Here is a 17672-nt window from a genome sequence, read left to right as displayed (position 1 = left end):
GTCCCACAAGGGCGGTTGGGTAAGCCAGGGCACTTCCGCATGATAGAGGTAGAGGCCAACTTCCGAACACACAACTGTAAGCGAAAAAAGATTAAGGCTGTCAATATGCGAGGGTGAGAACAGACACGTCTGACCATCACCCGAGCCAAAGCGAAGTGAATCAGTTCACTGGTGTGCGAGGGGGGAGGGGTAGCTAGCTATCCCTCCCCTACCCCCTTGCTAACTAGCGAGGGGGTAGTTAACCCTCATTAAAATCTAATGGCTCGTCATTCAGCTACGCCAAAAGTAATACCCCATGTAAATAGCGTGGTTTGTATTTCGGTTACGGAACAATAGATATTCAAAATTATTATCTTCTTTTATTGTTAATATTCAGTATCTATTTTCAGTGAAAAAAATACATTATGAAAAGTTTTAATATCTGTCGAGTTCATATTATATGTCTGGTGACGTCACATCACCAGCGGAGAGCGACCAGGCAATACAGTGATTTCCTTCCAATAGGCTAACGAATAATATTAGTTTTCCCATTAACGAAATATTAAGTAACGATACAAAGTATTTTGTGGGTCTGTATCGATTGTCACGAGTACTACGTAGCGTAGATTTGACTGTACGCTAGTTTTATTTAAGAAAATATACTACAGTAATAGGACAAATATCTTTTTGAAAACATATTTCCTTTTACATTATAAAAATTAAATACTTTTGTAAGTTAGTATTTTCTTTTCATTCCTTGCAAGAAAAAGAAATGAATTTACATATTTTGCAAGTCATTCTTCGTAGAGTTTACGTCACGTGTCTTGTGACATCATATTTCTGGCGGAATCGCGCTAACAAACCGAATGATTTCCTTTCATTGTGTTACCGAGTAGCCTTTTGGGCTAATGCGGAAGAGACTTCTCTGACCAAATCTTGCAGGAAAAGGACCGAAGAAAGAGGTGCATAAAGTAGCTAAGATTTCTGCATGGGCATAACCCCATACGTCAGAAAAGCGCACATTTGGGCCCTTTTCTTAAGAACACCTGTTGAAAAAAGTGCCACTAACTCATTGGCCCCATCTCTCAACGCCTTGCCCATACATGACATAATATGGACTAGACCTTCTGTGTCAACATCCTTCAAAGAATCCATCCTTTTCCCCAAGGCTCCCAGAGTCCAATTAAGGAAAATAAAAACTTTGAAGGCTCTGAAAATGCCTATAAGCAGGTGGTCCAACTCAGAAGTTGACCAAAAGACTTAAGTCCTCCTCATGGCCGTCCGACGAGAAGCGTCCACCAGACTCGAGAAGTCCCCTTGGGCAGAGGCAGGGACTCCCAGGCCGAGAGCTTCTCCAGTTTCGTACCAGATACTCTACCTGGATGCTGATCTGGCCGGAGGAAAAACGAGAACATTTTTTTTCCCCTGGTCTTTCTTAGATTGCATCCAGTCTCCCATAACCTTTATGGCTCTCTTGGATGAAAGAGACGAAACCATCTTTGTAAATTGAGACTCCTTCGAAGATTTCCCGAGCGTAAATTCTGAAGGCGGGGAATGAGGAGCAGCAGGAACAAATTCTCAGGGAAAACCCCAGAAAAAACTCTCATGAGCCTTTTCAGGTCTGCCGAAGAATGGTGGTTCTTCGGGTCCTCTTCTTCTGAAACATCCTCTAAAGGATAACCAGGGGAAAGATGACAGTCGTCGTTCCCTTCTTCTGATTGCCCTCGTACCGAAGTAGAGACGTCCTGTTTCCTCGATGTCGACTCCTTCTTTTCGTGACTCCTGGAGTCATGACATCCAAATTCTTGAGACCTGGCGTAATGGTGTCCAAAAACTTGACGCTCGGAGCCATGAAGTCCGCGTTTTTGACGCTCGGCTTCATGATGTCCAAGGCTCTGACGTTCGGCATTACGACGTCAAACTTCTTGACGCTCGGCGTCATGACTTCCAAGGTTCCGACGCTCCGTGTCACGACGTCCAACTTATTGACGCTCGGCGTCATGACTTCCAACCTCTCGACGCTCGGCGTGATGTAGTCCAAACCCCTTGACGCTCGGCGTCATGACCCTCTTGACGCTCGGCGTCACGACGAGCAACTCTCTTCTTGTCTGCAGGCTGCCCTTTAGTCTCCTACCGAAGTAGATGGCCGCTTGGCCAGAGAACTTCCCTCTGAGCAGGAAGGGAATCACTCCAGACTGCTCCAATGGCTGCAACCTGGAACCTGAGGCGTCAACACACGACGCTGCTCAGTAGCGGAAATCTTCCTCTTGAGAGGTCTTGACGTAAGACGCCAGCCCCGTCTGTGAGCAGTATCATCCGACGACAAAGATAACACTTTTACCTCACCTTTCCCATGGCAGGGGCGAGTGTCCTGGGAAGCGTCAACAGGTAGGCTAGAGGGGACGACTGCTCAGGAGCTAACGCCTCTCGCCTCCCTTCGCCTGTCGACATTCCTTCTCCCAGGGGGTGGGGAGCTTAGAAGAGGTCTAGGGCTAGGAAAACGACAGGTCCGAGCAGCATCACCCTCCACTGCACTGATTTTAGCACTGACATTTGCACTTTTCAACTCTTTCACATCAGACCATAATTTAGTCCTGCCCCCTGCGAGAGATTCTACTCTTTCGCCAAGGGCTTGAATGACCACCATCATGTCTTTAAGAGTTGGTTCATTAGTTTTTACAGTAGCGGGATCTGGGACTACCACTACAGGAGAAGGATCAATAGGCTCGTTAACAAGGGGGCGAGAACTATCCCTAGAAGAGCGAGACATATTTTTACTTCTCCTGATCCTATCCTTTTCAAGCTTACGAACATAGCGATCATATTCCAACCACTCACTCTCAGTCAAAATTACACAACACATCGATCATCCAACTCGCATAACTTACCTCTGCATTTTACACAAATGGAGTTTGGATCTAAAGAGGCTTTAGCAAGATGGGTCTTACATCCTCTCACACACCTCCTAAAACTTGAAGAAGAGTCAGACATTATTATCTAATAAGTGCCAAGAAAATACAAAAAATCAAAACTAAAACGAGCGAAAGCCAAAGCCAAAGTGTACTTCACAAAATTAACTGCAAAAAAAAAAAAAACAGGCAAAAGCGAGCGAAATTCCAACGATGTCACCGGTGAGGCGGCAGGGAAGATCTGAGGAATAGTTGAAATGGTTCCAGGTACCTGGGTAGAGGCTACCCAATGAACGATTGCCGCGAGTTTTGAAATTCTGCCATGACGTCAGGGACTAAAGCTATATATATAACTACCAGGTAAGTCAGATGTTTAAAAAACCTCGTATACATATTACGTTTGACCCCAGTATTACTCGTTTTATTATCCGATACCTTATAAAATCATCCTATTTTATATTCCCATTAAATATTATTTATCATACATTCCATTTTATCTTTCTATATTACTTTTATACATTTTGTTATTACCTTGTCATGCCCCGATTTCACATAAATACTTGCTTTGGACAAGTTTCCCATTCTAGTTCATTCATGTTTACTCTCTAGACTCCCTTGTTTTTCCATTAACCAATCAGGAACCCATACGTATGGAAAGTTTGCACAGGGGGTGGGGTTAATATTTCCCTACCCCCTTCCTTTATCTCTTGTGGTCTCTTTATACCCCTTCCAACAAATCCTTTTCTGTGGAAACCTTTGTCCTAGTCACATCTTTGTTATTTCAGGTGAAGTTTTTTTCATTTTTTGCAATGGAGGAAGTTATAGAAACTTGTAACAGCTGCAGTATTCCATACTTAAAATCATTTGCTAAATTTCATGGCGGTTTTTTTGATACGTTATCCTATGTTGATAATTTCCTTAAATTACATAATGAAATACCTCAACGTTTACAGTGTCCTAAGTCCATGTCCCAGGCATAGGAGATAAGACATCACAGTCTCAACACGCCCTTGACCCACAAGTTTCAACGTCCGGGTCATAAAAGTAAGTCATTCATTACTTTAATTTTAATGTTTTTAGAGTGCACAGCTCAACATACCTCTTGCCAGTACAAGTTTGTGACCTGGGAAAGGGGTCCGGGGGTTTGCCCCCAGCTAGGGATTGTGACCTGGGAAGGAGGTCCGGGGGCTTGCCCCCGGCTAGGGGTTGTGACCTGAGAACTTCTAGGTTAGGTTAGGTGAGTTTGTTATGTTTTGTAACCTTTTGTACCTTATTATATATTGTGTAAAGGGTATATGGAAAAATGCTTTAAAATACACATGCTAATATCATCGTAGCATTGCTAACGTTAGTAATGGCATCGTACGTTAACCTTGCATAACTTTGCTAATGTTAGCGTATGCAGTACATACGTTCTTGATGAGTGAAGTGACAAGGAATTTGAACAAGTCATTATATTTAAATATTTTAACAGAAAATATATAACAAGAGACATTATATTTAAAACATTTTAACAAAATATATATTTCCTGTAAAAAATAATGTGATTTAACCAGTTTTCACCTTCATTTCTATCGTAATAACAGCAACTAGTTCGGCTACCTAAAGTTAGTCTAACTAGTTGTTGTTTCTTTGCAGTTGAAATGACGATCAAATTTGGTCAAACCACGTGGTTTGCTACAGGAAAACATATTTTTTGGGCTCAAGCTATGGCGTCCTGATGGAAGGTTCCTTTTTGGTAGCTTCCTTGGGTATATAACTACTAGTTATTTCCAGAGAATTTAACCACAGGTTATCACAGAATTCTAACTTCTGAAGCGAGTATCCTAAAGGTTTCCCTTTAAAACATCGTATATCAACAGGGGACCCATGTATTAACGCGCCACATAGCTATCTGCACCCCACATAGAGTTAACACTTCGATGTGTAGGGGCGGAGAATAGCTGGGGAGCCGTTCCACAGCTAATCTCGTCTGTGGCTACTTTTGGTACTTGAGACGTAAACAAACGGGCGCCACTGCTAAATGACGTCACGTCCGTCCTCATCCTTCGCTTAGTAGCTTGCCTTACTAGTCAGATTTTTCCCTGTGCGTATCTTATCGACTTGCATCTTAGCCATGTCTCTACCCTCGGCCTCGCCTTCTTCTGGAAAGTTGAGTACAAGGTTCCAGTATTGTTTAAATAAGCTCTGACCGTAAAGTAACTTTTACTTTTCGAGATATTTTATGTTTTGTGGCAGAACTGTGCTACTACCGGACCCGCCATTTTATGGCGTCGCTGTTGTCTTGCATACCTTATTTAGCTAGCTTCAACAGCTTTTTCCAGCCTCATTAACTAATCGATACTATTAGTTATTTAGTCTTCATAGCTAGGAACTTTATATATCGTGTTTTCACGCTCTTTTATTGGTCATCGACTGACCCCATACCAGTTCGCTAGTCTAGCCCCTAGGCCAGAGTGCCTATCATCAGTGTTCATGCATGATATATTACAGTGATCCTAGCATGATATATTACAGTGATCCTAGGTTTAGTTATGAAGATAGTGGCATTATTTTATGATACTATTTACTGTGATGTAAGTGTTTTCGCCTTCAGGGACCATATAGGGGATAGGTTTGACAGTGTGCCTCTCTAACCTAACCTAATTGTAGGCCCCCTATATGCTCCCTTCACCCCCTGCCTTAGGGCATTCCCTCTGCGTAGCCTTGCTCTCCCTACCACGTAAGGGGATCAAGCTCATACCAGAGTACTTATCGCTTCTCTGTCCTCCCTAAGGGAATGATCCCCCCTTAGGGTTGCGTCCGAGAATGAGGAACGGCCTGCCCTTCCTCTATTGCTGAGGCTAGGCTACCTGACCTTCCCTGCAATGCGATACGTCTTCCATCCTTCCTGGTTCAGGGTGTAACATCCCTGCTCTAGGTTAGGCTTGGGGGGAGTTAGTTCTGTGCCTTGCTGGAACGGTACCCATGCACCGTTCTCAGACAGGCTGCCTAACCTTAGGCTAGGGAGCGTCCTCCCTTCCTTGGTGGCCGCTTTGGTACAGAGCCTCTCCTATAGAAGACCCTTCTTCTTCTCCCCTCCCCACCTATCTCTTGTATGGCCTAGCCTATACTTAGGATAGTCTATACCCATCTGTCCCCTGTCCTACAACTCCTCCTTAGGGTGGAGTGATAGGGCTACCTAGAGTCCCTGTGTGCAGTCCGCTCTGGTACATATACCCTTCATAGTGTCCTATGGGGTTAGCCACTGGATGCGTTTTTTCTGCAGGGGTTCTCCCCCTCTTGGGTGTTCCCTAGCCCTCCCTTGGGCTACCCTGGCTCCCGGCCGCCTGTGGCCCCTGCCACTGGATGATAGTGCTAGCCTCTATCATGGGTACACCCATTCAGGTGGGATGCCTTGTGGTTCGTGTCCGTACCCCTACATCCCTCCTTCTGTCTCTTTCACTGTCCTGGTGCCGGTCCCTTGCCGCCTCCACTATCGGTGATGCCGACCTCCCCCCTTGGTGACACATTCCTTGCCCCCCGGGCCGTCAGTCCTCCGTGTGCCGGAGGGCTACCGCCTCCCGTCGGCGTACAGCCGATGGCCTTCCCTCATACCTCATAGCTTCGGTCGTCCGTCCATCGGTCCGGCCCCTGGAGTGCCGGCATCCACTGCCGGCAGTCCGGTTCTGCTATAACCCATCCTTGTCCCTGTCACCAAGCCGGCAACCTTTGGCTGCCGGAGCCGTCGCTTCCCGTCGGCGTGCCGCCGGCCGCCATCCTGGCTTTACTCCTGACTTCTATATTTGTCTTCCCTAATGCCAGAAACTCTGCTGGAGCGGCCTCCGGCGTGCCGTCGGTCTGCCGGAGCCTTCCGGAGGCGTCAAAGCGACCTGCACCCCTTCTCCTAGCTATCAACTCATGCTGATAGCCCTACATTGCAACCAGATGGTTTGACTACATAAATAGATAGGTATTGTCTTACCGTTCTATTAATAACCATGCTGTCTTCTTGCATATCCCAAATTTCCAGCATGCTGTGTGTATCCTAGCACGGCTGGTTGCCGGAAATTGTTACCCTATGGGATCGTCTACATCCCAATTCTATGGTCTGAGTAGTCTCGGTCCCAGTTTTATATCCTTGGCAATTCCTACTAGAATTCCCCCTGCCTCCCTGGCAATCTATGAAGAATTTTGCCTTGTGCCCTTAGTCACAAACAAATTGCCTATGGATACGGTTACGGTAACCAGCCGGGAGGGTTACACGGAGTATGTGTCTATCTCCTTCATTTCCGCCCACTCTCAAAAACATCACAATGTTTATATCACTTAAAATTAAGTTAAAGATTAATCCTTTAATATTTAACTTTAGAATATAAGTCATTCTTATGACTCCCCCATACTCATGTTCTCTTTCTCTTACAGGAGGAGTACGTGAAGTGCGACCACGGCTTCTGTGGAGTGAAGCGCCCGCACTTCTATGGGCACACAGCGTGTAGGACTCATGCCCCTTGCGCCAACAAGAAAGGCGATCTGAAGTTTTGGGACCCGCAGAACTATACGGTCTGCCAGGACAGCCTGGTCGAGGCGTTCAATAATCCTCCCTCAGCGGAGGTTAGGGACGCTTCTCGAGAGAAGCTACGCAAGTGGGTGCGTGGCTTCCAGAAGAACGCCACTGGACCATACCTTGCCTCCGAGGACTTGAGGGCCTTGCTTTTCCCAAAGGCATTCCCAGACTCTGTGGTCCCCAAGGATCAAATCCCCACCGTCCAGATAACGGTGGAACCCGATGTAATCATGGCCCAGTCCATGCACGAGTGCCGCCTGGATGCCGACAACGCGGAACGTATGTCGGAAGTGTCGGAGAACACGGAGAGGAACCTCATGGCCGAAGAATTGGACTATGAGGAAGACCAAGTGGAATACACCGAGTCGGAGCAGGAGGTCGCTCCGCCTTCCACCCCCACACCAACTCCTACACTGACGGATGTATCACTCCCGTCTACCTCCGCTACCCCGGACCCCATTCCATCCAGCGCCCAGGAGATGTTCAGAATGCTCGAAGCTCTCATGGACAAGAAACTCCGTGAGACGCACGAATAACATCAGGACCATGGGAAGTTCAAAGCAGCCGAAAAGGATTTCGGTTAAGGACCTCCCGGCATGCTCGGACGCCAACCCCTGGAGGTATGCCGAGCACATGCCAATCACAACGGGCAGGATCTTCATCAGTGAGAAGGTCGGCTCGGTTGCCCTGGAAGAAGTGGAATTCTTCCCGAGTTTTGAGGCTTATCCGGACTGTTACGTCCGACTTCGACCCGAACCTGCCTCTAAAGAGGAGACTGAACCGAAGGAGGTGATCGTGTTCGATCTCCCAAAGGCCCAGGCTATGCTGGCCAATACTGTTAAAAGTAGGGGTTTTACCTGCTCAAAGCTTCCGGCGTTGAGCAAGAAGCACCCTACCTACGTCGCACCAGACGATGCGATTCCCGTTGAGATACTACCGCTAGAGAGTTATGGGGTCTTTTGACTGGCCAGACAGTACTACATTGGATCCTCCTCTCTGGTTACGGTTCATTTTCCCTTTGCCTACATACACACTGAATAGTCTGGCATATTCTTTACATATTCTCCTCTATCCTCATACACCTGACAACACAGATTACCAAACAATTCTTCATCACCCAAGGGGTTACTGCACTGTACTTGTTCAGTGCCACTTTCCTCTTGGTAAGGGTAGAAGAGACTCTTTAGCTATGGTAAGCAGCTCTTCTAGGAGAAGGACACTCCAAAATCAAACCACTGTTCTCTAGTCTTGGGTAGTGCCATAGCCTCTGTACCATGGCCTTTCACTGTCTTGGGTTAGAGTTCTCTTGCTTGAGGGTACACTCGAGCACACTCTCCTATCTTATTTCTCTTCCTCTTGTTTTGGTAAAGTTTTTATAGTTTATATAGGAGATATTTATTGTTGTTACTCTTCTTAGAATATTTTATTTTCCTTTTTTCCTTTCCGCACTGAGCTATTTTCCCTGTTGGAGCCCCTGGGCATATAGCATACTGCTTTTCCAACTAGGGTTGTAGCTTAGTAAGTAATAATAATAATAATACACAAGGCAGTGGAAGAAGGGAAACCCTGTCCTGCACTGGAGGAGTGCAGACCCTTCTCCCTGACTACTCCCCCCGATGTTCGACACTGGAAAGATGTCCAGCATACCTTCGTGGTGGGGAAACTAGAACCTGACGTTGCTGGACGTCAGTTTAACGAAGACCTCCCGAAACTTAATGACCATCTCCTTCGTCGGGAAAATGACACGAAGGAAAGGCTCGCCGCATCCATGTCCCTCCAGGTACAGCTCGACGTCATGGCCGGTGACACTAGAGTCCCCGACTACTACATGGTGCTCGCCAAAACGCATTTGGCGACTGTAGTTAAAGACCTGTACAGCTTCATGAAGGCTCGTAGAGCTTGTCGTGAATTCGTGTTCTCCAGTGCCACAGTGAGACACGAACCCCGGAGGCTGACTTCCTCCAACATCTGGGGTAAGCACCTCTTTCCCTCTGCCCTTGTGAAAGAGATCATCGACAAGGCCGCCACGGAGAACAGGAACCTTCTCCACAAGTGGGGCATGTCGAAGAAGAGGAAATCCTCTCAGGACGACGGCCCTCAACCTAAGAGGAAATCCTCCAAGCAGAAACCCCAGCAACGTCAACAGAGACGGCAGTTTTCGGGATCCGCTACTCCCCAAGTGGCAGCTCAGCCACAGCAGACCTTTCAGCTGGTCACCCAACCGGTCTTGTCACAGTCGCCAGTTTTCACCCCTGCTTTTGAGCAACCGACGACTACCTTTCGTCCCAAAGGTAGAGGCTCAAACAGAGGTGCAGGCAGAGACGCATCTCGCCGTCCCTCCAGAGGCAGAGGAGGAAGGGGAACTAGCGGCCGAGGCAGTAAACCCTCGGGACACCAGAAGCAATGAAGTGCTTCCGGTGGGAGGAAGACTCCGCCAATTCCAGGATCGTTGGACCTTCGATCCCTGGGCACACAGCATCGTCAAGAAGGGTCTAGGCTGGAGTTGGACTCAACCACCCCCAACCTTCCAGCAATTCTTCCAACAATCAACCCCCCTTCTGGAAGAATATGTCCTAGATCTCTTGAACAAGAAGGTGATAAGGAGGGTAAAGTCAACCAGGTTCCAAGGGAGACTGTTTTGCGTCCCCAAGAAGGACTCCGACAAGCTCAGAGTCATTCTAGACTTATCCCCCCTCAACAAGTTCATAGCGAACAACAAGTTCAAGATGCTGACTCTTCAACAGATAAGGACCCTTCTGCCTCAAGGTTCCTACACGGTCTCCATAGACCTGGCAGATGCCTACTGGCACGTTCCAATGAACCACCACGCTTCCTCCTACCTAGGATTTCGACTCCAAAGGAAAAGCTACGCCTTCAGGGCCATGCCCTTTGGCCTCAACGTGGCCCCTCGTATCTTCACAAAGCTGTCGGACGCCATCGTTCAACAGCTTCGCCTCCGAGACGTCCAGGTGATGGCCTACCTCGACGACTGGCTAGTCTGGGCTCCATTGCCCGAGGATTGTTTAAGATCCTGCAACAAAGTTACCCAGTTCCTAGAACACCTGGGATTCAAGATAAACCCGAAGAAATCTCGCCTCTCTCCAGCTCAGAAGTTCCAATGGTTAGGAATCCAGTGGAACCTTCAGTCACACCGCCTTTCCATTTCCCAGAAGAAAAGGAAGGAAATAGCAGGGTCTGTCAAGCGACTGCTGAAATCCAAAAGGATCTCAAGACGTCAGCAGGAACGAGTTCTAGGCTCTCTACAGTTCGCCTCAGTGACAAACCCAGTGCTACGTGCACAGCTAAAGGATGCCGCGGGAGTCTGGAGACGTTCCGCATCCATCGCTCGAAGAGACCTCAAGAGACGGCTCCCAAACAGACTTCGGCTGCTCCTAAAGCCGTGGTCGGAAGCAAAGGCCCTGAAAAGGTCCATCCCTCTTCAACACCCACCTCCATCACTCAACATCCACACGGACGCTTCGCTGGAGGGTTGGGGAGGTCACTCCCACCAAAAACAGGCTCAAGGAACATGGTCTCCCCTATTCAAGACGTTTCACATCAACATCTTGGAGGCCATGGCGGTCCTTCTAACTCTGAAGAAACTCTCCCCGCCTCCCTCAATCCATATTCGTCTAACCCTGGACAACTCGGAGGTAGTTCGATGTCTCAATCGCCAAGGCTCAAGATCGCCCCAGATAAATCAGGTGCTTCTGACAATCTTCCGTCTGGCAGAGAAGAAGAAATGGCACCTGTCTGCAGTTCACCTACAAGGATTCCGCAACGTGACGGCGGACGCTCTATCTCGGACAAGCCCGATAGAGTCGGAATGGTCTCTAGACGCAAGATCATTCTCCTTCATCTCTCACCAAGTCCCAGAACTTCAGATCGATCTCTTCGCAACGAGCGACAACAATCAACTTCCTCGATATGTGGCCCCGTACGAGGACCCCAAGGCAGAAGCAGTGGACGCCATGTCACTGGATTGGAACAGGTGGTCCAAGATCTACCTGTTCCCTCCCACCAACCTTCTGCTGAAAGTCCTCTCCAAACTGAGAACCTTCAAAGGAACAGCAGCCCTAGTGGCTCCCAAGTGGCCTCGGAGCAACTGGTACCCCCCTAGTCCTGGAGCTACAACCCACGCTGATCCCTCTCCCGGGCCCAGTTCTCTCCCAGCAAGTACAGAAGTCGACTGTCTTCGCTTCATCATTGAAAGTCAGGGACCTTCATCTCATGATTTTCTCTCCCTAGCCGTGAAGAAAAGGTTCGGGATATCGAAGAAGAGTCTCGACTTCCTCGAGGAATACAAGACCGAATCCACACGACGGCAATACGAATCATCCTGGAGAAAATGGGTCTCATTCGTCAAGGCAAAAAATCCTACGGAAATCACCATCGATTTTTGCATGTCCTTCTTCATTCACCTTCATGGACAAGGCTTGGCAGCCAACACGATTTCTACTTGCAAATCGGCCTTGACTAGACCACTAATGTACGCCTTCCAGATTGATCTGTCCAGCGACATTTTCAATAAACTGCCGAAGGCATGCGCTCGTCTACGCCCAGCACCCCCACCAAAACCGATCTCCTGGTCTTTGGACAAGGTGCTCCATTTTGCCTCCAACTTGGACAATGATTCGTGCCCTCTCAAGGATCTGACTCAAAAAGTTATTTTTCTCTTTGCTCTTGCCTCGGGAGCCCGAGTCAGCGAAATAGTGGCATTATCAAGGGACGAGGGTCACATTCTGTTTACAGATTCAGGAGACCTTACCCTCTTCCCGGATCCGACGTTTCTCGCCAAAAACGAACTACCCACCAAAAGATGGGGCCCTTGGAGAATCTGCCCCCTGAAAGAAGATGCCTCTCTATGTCCAGTAGAGAGCCTCAAGGTCTATCTTCGTAGAACTTCTGACTTTGGTGGAGGCCAACTCTTCAAAGGAGAAACATCGGGCAGCGACCTGTCACTGAAACAACTACGAGCGAAAATCACCTACTGTACTTCATTCGCAGAGCGGATCCTGACAGTACACCCGCAGGTCACGATCCTAGAAAAGTTGCATCGTCTCTGAATTTCTTTCAGAGTATGGATTTTGAAAGCCTTAAGAGTTTCACAGGCTGTAAATCCTCGCGTGTTTTCTTCAAACATTATGCGAAACAAGTGCATGAAGTCAAAAATTTTGTGGTAGCCGCAGGTAGTGTTATGAAACCTGCACCTAACTCTGCATAGAACAGTGAGTTACTTGGGACTCTAACTCCTTGGGTGCCTATGTTGACCCTCGTGTGATACGTAGTGATTTCAAAGACACTTAGTGCTTTTTCATATACTGTTCTTCTCCCAGGTGAAATGTCATAGTCGTCACGAGTGCCGCATGCCTAGAGCATGATGTGTTTTTCTTTTTAAAGACTGACGTTCCTCTGGAACGAGTGCCTACTAATAATTTGAAATTCTCTTTCAGATTCAAGAGCAAGTCTTTCATTACTATGTACATTATAATTTGTTGTAAATTACTTTTACATACTTATTGCATTTAATTACCATATTCTGCAATTGTGAAATAAAATTTCTATTTTATTACTTGTGCGTCTCAATCCGCTCCTATTTATACTATGAAATACATGACTGTCATAGTTTTATTATCCCCTTCCTCTTATATACGATGAAGATTACTAAGGATTCAATCCTTATTATATACTCACCTCTGCAATGTAATGTTCCTACCCGAATACTTACTTACATCATGCCTTCGAGACCAGACGATTCTCTCTCTTCACATACAGTGCCTAACCACCACTTGTCTGCTTTTGAGAATGTTCCTATATGAATACCAACCATTCAGTCTTGTCTCCGAGTTCTTCATATTCTCCCAGCAAGGTGGGTAGCCCTTCGATGACCACTTTGATTTTCAGCATGGTTCGTTGGGACTTCACTGCCAGGGGGGCAGGAAGTTTTCTTTACGGTTCCTCTATTGAGATTACTATGCTAACCTGTTCAAAGCCCTCGGCACTTACACTACAAGGGGAAAATCTACCATGATACATTGATTCTCTGGTATTCTTCCATCAGGACGCCATGGCTTGTGCCCAAAAAACGGATTTTGAGCGAAGCGAAAAATCTATTTTTGGGCGAGATAGCCATGGCGTCCTGATGGACCCTCCCTGCTACTTCGTCCAGTTTTTTCAGGTCCCACCCTGTCCTACTGTATCATGGTGATCGGCAAGCAACTGGCTTCAGGATGAGGACGGACGTGACGTCATTTAGCAATGGTGCCCGTTTGTTTACGTCTCGAGTACCAAAAGTAGCCACGGACGAGATTAGCTGTGGAACGGCTCCCCAGCTACACATCGAAGTGTTAACTCTATGTGGGGTGCAGATAGCTATGTGGCGCGTTAATACATGCGTCCCCTGTTGATATACGATGTCTTAAAAGGGAAACCTTTAGGATACTCGCTCCAGAAGTTAGAATTCTGTGATAACCTGTGGTTAAATTCTCTGGGAATATTTAGTAGTTATATACCCAAGGAAGCTACTAAAAAGGAACCTTCCATCAGGACGCCATGGCTATCTCACCCAAAAATAGATTTTTCGCTTCGCTCAAAATCCGTTTTCTGTTAGGATTGCGAATCTGTAATACAGTAATAACTTTACCCAAAAGACCTACAATTACACCGTATTCTAGTTTTTGAAAGCTGTAAAAGATAGTTGAAACAGAAAATTTACCCATTAACCTACAGTATATTATAGTTATTTATAACGGAAGGAGATAGGGAATTCAAGGGGGGAGGTGATTTTGTTTTCCCACCCAAAACCCCGAGTTCCCACTGGGGGTCCCCCATTATCGGAGGATATAGATGTATATATATTTCTGAAACTATTCATTTGCGACGGGAACGAGTGTCATTTTCGAAGGGAGCGTAATTTTTTTCTATAAGAATAAGTAGCTGCTTTCCTAGGTTACATTGCCCTGTAATACATTACAATGAAACCGACATGGGAAACCTCTTTACACTGTAGCCTACTTGGTTTTACTATGGTTAAGGACGGGGAAACTTTCCTACTAAACTGTTTTTCCTACAGAAAAACGCCCCGTATAATTTTATATGTAATTCTCGTTTTTCATTCTCCTTTACAGCATTCATCAACTATTTCATTTCACATTCTTTCAATATGTTTGTTTGTGAAATTAGTCACTGCCTAAAAACGAATGCCATTACCAAGGCCCTGATAATTTCTTTCGATTATGAGTGACAAACCACATATATTCGGAAATATTTAAGTAAAACCAAACTCGTTGGTGATATAAACTTACTTTGGTGGGGCAAAATTAGACTATTTAAATATTAGATGATAATTCGTAGGACACATTAATAAAATTCAGCAACCTGTCACTGCCTTAAACAAGCAACACAGTGATGCCAGATGGGTTGGTCTAAAAATCCCCCAAACAACAACAAAATCCCCATTTTCACAAACATATTTTCTCCGATCCTATAAGCTTTACTAATATAGAAAATTACTCCCTATATTTCATGTAAGTGCAAGTAAACTAATTTCAATAATATAAAGGTTTACTCATCCACGTTTCTTCATAGAAATTCGTAGAGAATAACCCCATCAGACGCCTCAAATCTGGGATAAATCCGAAAATCTGGCAACACTGAAGCAACAAGCACAAGGATTCTTTAGGTTTAGGCCAATTAGTCTGCATTTAGGAGAAAAAAAATAATAAGGAAAAGACTGGATAGTTGGTAGAATTTCTGAGAGCAGTCTCACGTTAGTAGGCCAAGCTGCCAACAGATAGCGCTGATCAATTATTCGGGCTTTTGTCAATATTTAAGTAGAAAAACTAAAACAAACGTGTTTAACTTGTATTACTACTGTCCTGCTTGATAATGATAAACTACATATATGGTAAAAAATGCACATTTTGTATGACAGCAATACCTAAAGTATTGTACTACTGTCAAGGGGTTAAATTAAAAGAAACAAAATAGTTGATACGTTTCAGGGAATTTTTGTTGGGCATGTTGTCAATAGATGACGCTGACCTGAGTTAATACTCATGGGTTTAGTACTGAATAGCTTTCTCGTCTTTTCCTTACTATCTCTGACAAGAAGAAAAAGAAAAATGTCGAAGCCACGCTTAATAGTATTATTATAATTACTTTCTAAGTTACAATCCTAGTTGGAAAAGCAGGAAACCGTAAGCCCAGAGGCCCCAACACGGAAAATAGCCCAGTGAGGAAAGGAAACAAAACAAAAATATATGATATTTTACGAAGAGCAACAACACTGAAATAAGCATCTCCTATATAAAGCATAAAAACTTTAACATAACAAGAGGGAGAGAAATAAAATAGAGTCGTGTGCCCAAGTGTACCCTCGAGCAAGAGAACTATAACCCAAGACAGTGAAGGACCATGGTACAGAGACTATGGCACTACCCAAGACTAGAGAACAATGGTTTGACTTTGGAGTGTCTTTCTCCTAGAAGTGCTGCTTACCATAACTAAAGAGTCTCTTCTTCCCTTACAAAGAGGAAGGTAGCCAGTAACACCTTGGGTGACAAAGAATTGTTTGGTAATCTCGGTGTTGTCTGGTGTATGAGGACAGGAGAATATGTGAAGAATATGCCAGAATATTTGGTGTGTGCGTGTGTGTATGTGAGGCAAAGGGAAAATGAACCGTAACCAGAGAGAAGGATCCTATGTAGTACTGTCTGGTCAGTCAAAAGACCCCAAACCTCTCTAGTGGTAGTATCTCAACGGGTGGCTGGTACACAAATATCTGGATATAATTGATTCTAAAGTACATCTATATTCATACGAAAGGTGAACTATACCTCTCCCTCTCACACACACGCATATATATATATATATATATATATATATATATATATATATATATATATATATATATATATATATATATATATATATATATATGAGAACAGATGGAGTTGGAAGAGAAGGGGTAGGAATGAGGATGACACCTAGAGCAGAAAAAGCATTAACAGAGTGAAGAGCTGTAAATAATAGATTGTTACCCGAAAAGTTTAAATCACAGCAGTGCAATATGAGTATTATAGTTTGCTATGCACCAACAAATGATTCCCCAGAAGAAAGGAAAGATGAATACTATGAAGAACTGCGGCGTATAATAGATGAAATCCCCGAGAGAGATATGAAAATTGTGATTGGTGCCCTCAATGCTAAAGTTGGAAGGAATAATCAAGATATAAATAATGTGATGGGCGTTGAGGGTCTTGGTGAAGTTGTGTATGAAAATGGAGCACACTTTATAAGATTCTGTTCAACAAGCAATCTTGTCATTGGGAGTAGTCTTTTCCAGCACAAGGACATTCACAAATATACATTGACTTCACCATGTGGCAATTACAAATATCAAATATATCACATTGGCATTAATAAAGACAGAAGGGGACGCTGAGAAATGTAGGAAGCTATAGAGGGGCAGATATTTGGACAGATCGCCAGCTTCGCATTGCCATACTGAAATTAAAACTGAAAGAACCCAAAAGAAAGGTAGATAGGATACCTACGTTTGATACAACTAAGCTTTTAGGAAAAAAGCACTGAGAAACATTTGCAACTGAATGTAGGAGTCGATTTGCATTGTTGGAAACTTCAAGAGACGAAGAGCAGACAATTAAAGAAGAATGGTGTGATATTAACATATATTAGTTAGTTGGTAGTGAAATTTTGTGACACGCAATAACAAGAAGCCATGGGTATCCATAAAAGGAGACAGAGATATAAACTAATTGTTGACAGTTTTCAAGGAAATAATGAAAATTACAAAGTAGAGCATGTTAAGTATTTCAGTATTGATAGTGAGGTCAAAAGAAAAGCCAGGAATGACTCGAGAGAATATTTAGACAGGAAAGCAGAGGCTGACAATATACATAGCTATGAACTCAGGGAGCAGCTATGGTGTAAGAATCGCTCATAGAATTATTAACGAAATCTCTATTGGGGCAAAGAAGAAGCAAATGCATATTAATAAGAGAGACGGATCTGTTATAACAACAGAAGATGAAGAAAGTCAATGTTAGATGGAACACTTTAGTGGGGGTCACGAATAGGAGATAGGAAGGGAATAACTTGATTGATATACCTGAAGCCGATGAACATCTTGATGTGCTCAGGAATGAATTCAGTGTGTTTGAAGTAGGAGCTATCACTTAAAAAGTCAGGAGATGGAAAGCCCCTGGTTACGATGG

General features: G+C 45.0%; 1 protein-coding gene across 1 annotated transcript; it reads left to right on the top strand.

The window, feature by feature from the left end:
• The first annotated feature begins 16504 nt into the window (after window positions 1–16504).
• LOC137651785 (craniofacial development protein 2-like) lies at window positions 16505–16879 on the top strand. Its single transcript, XM_068385002.1, has one exon. The coding sequence runs from the start codon at window positions 16505–16507 to the stop codon at window positions 16877–16879; it is 375 nt and encodes a 124-aa protein (XP_068241103.1).
• Window positions 16880–17672: the final 793 nt, after the last annotated feature.

This window comes from Palaemon carinicauda, chromosome 13 (assembly GCF_036898095.1).
Source record: "Palaemon carinicauda isolate YSFRI2023 chromosome 13, ASM3689809v2, whole genome shotgun sequence".
In the NCBI taxonomy this organism is placed as follows: Eukaryota; Metazoa; Arthropoda; class Malacostraca; order Decapoda; family Palaemonidae; genus Palaemon; species Palaemon carinicauda.
This window is presented reverse-complemented; position numbering and strand designations above follow the sequence as displayed.

What these genes read in the sequence shown, in the direction of transcription:
- LOC137651785 (XM_068385002.1), top strand. Translation starts at nt 16,505, where the DNA reads ATGAGTATTATAGTTTGCTATGCACCAACAAATGATTCCCCAGAAGAA.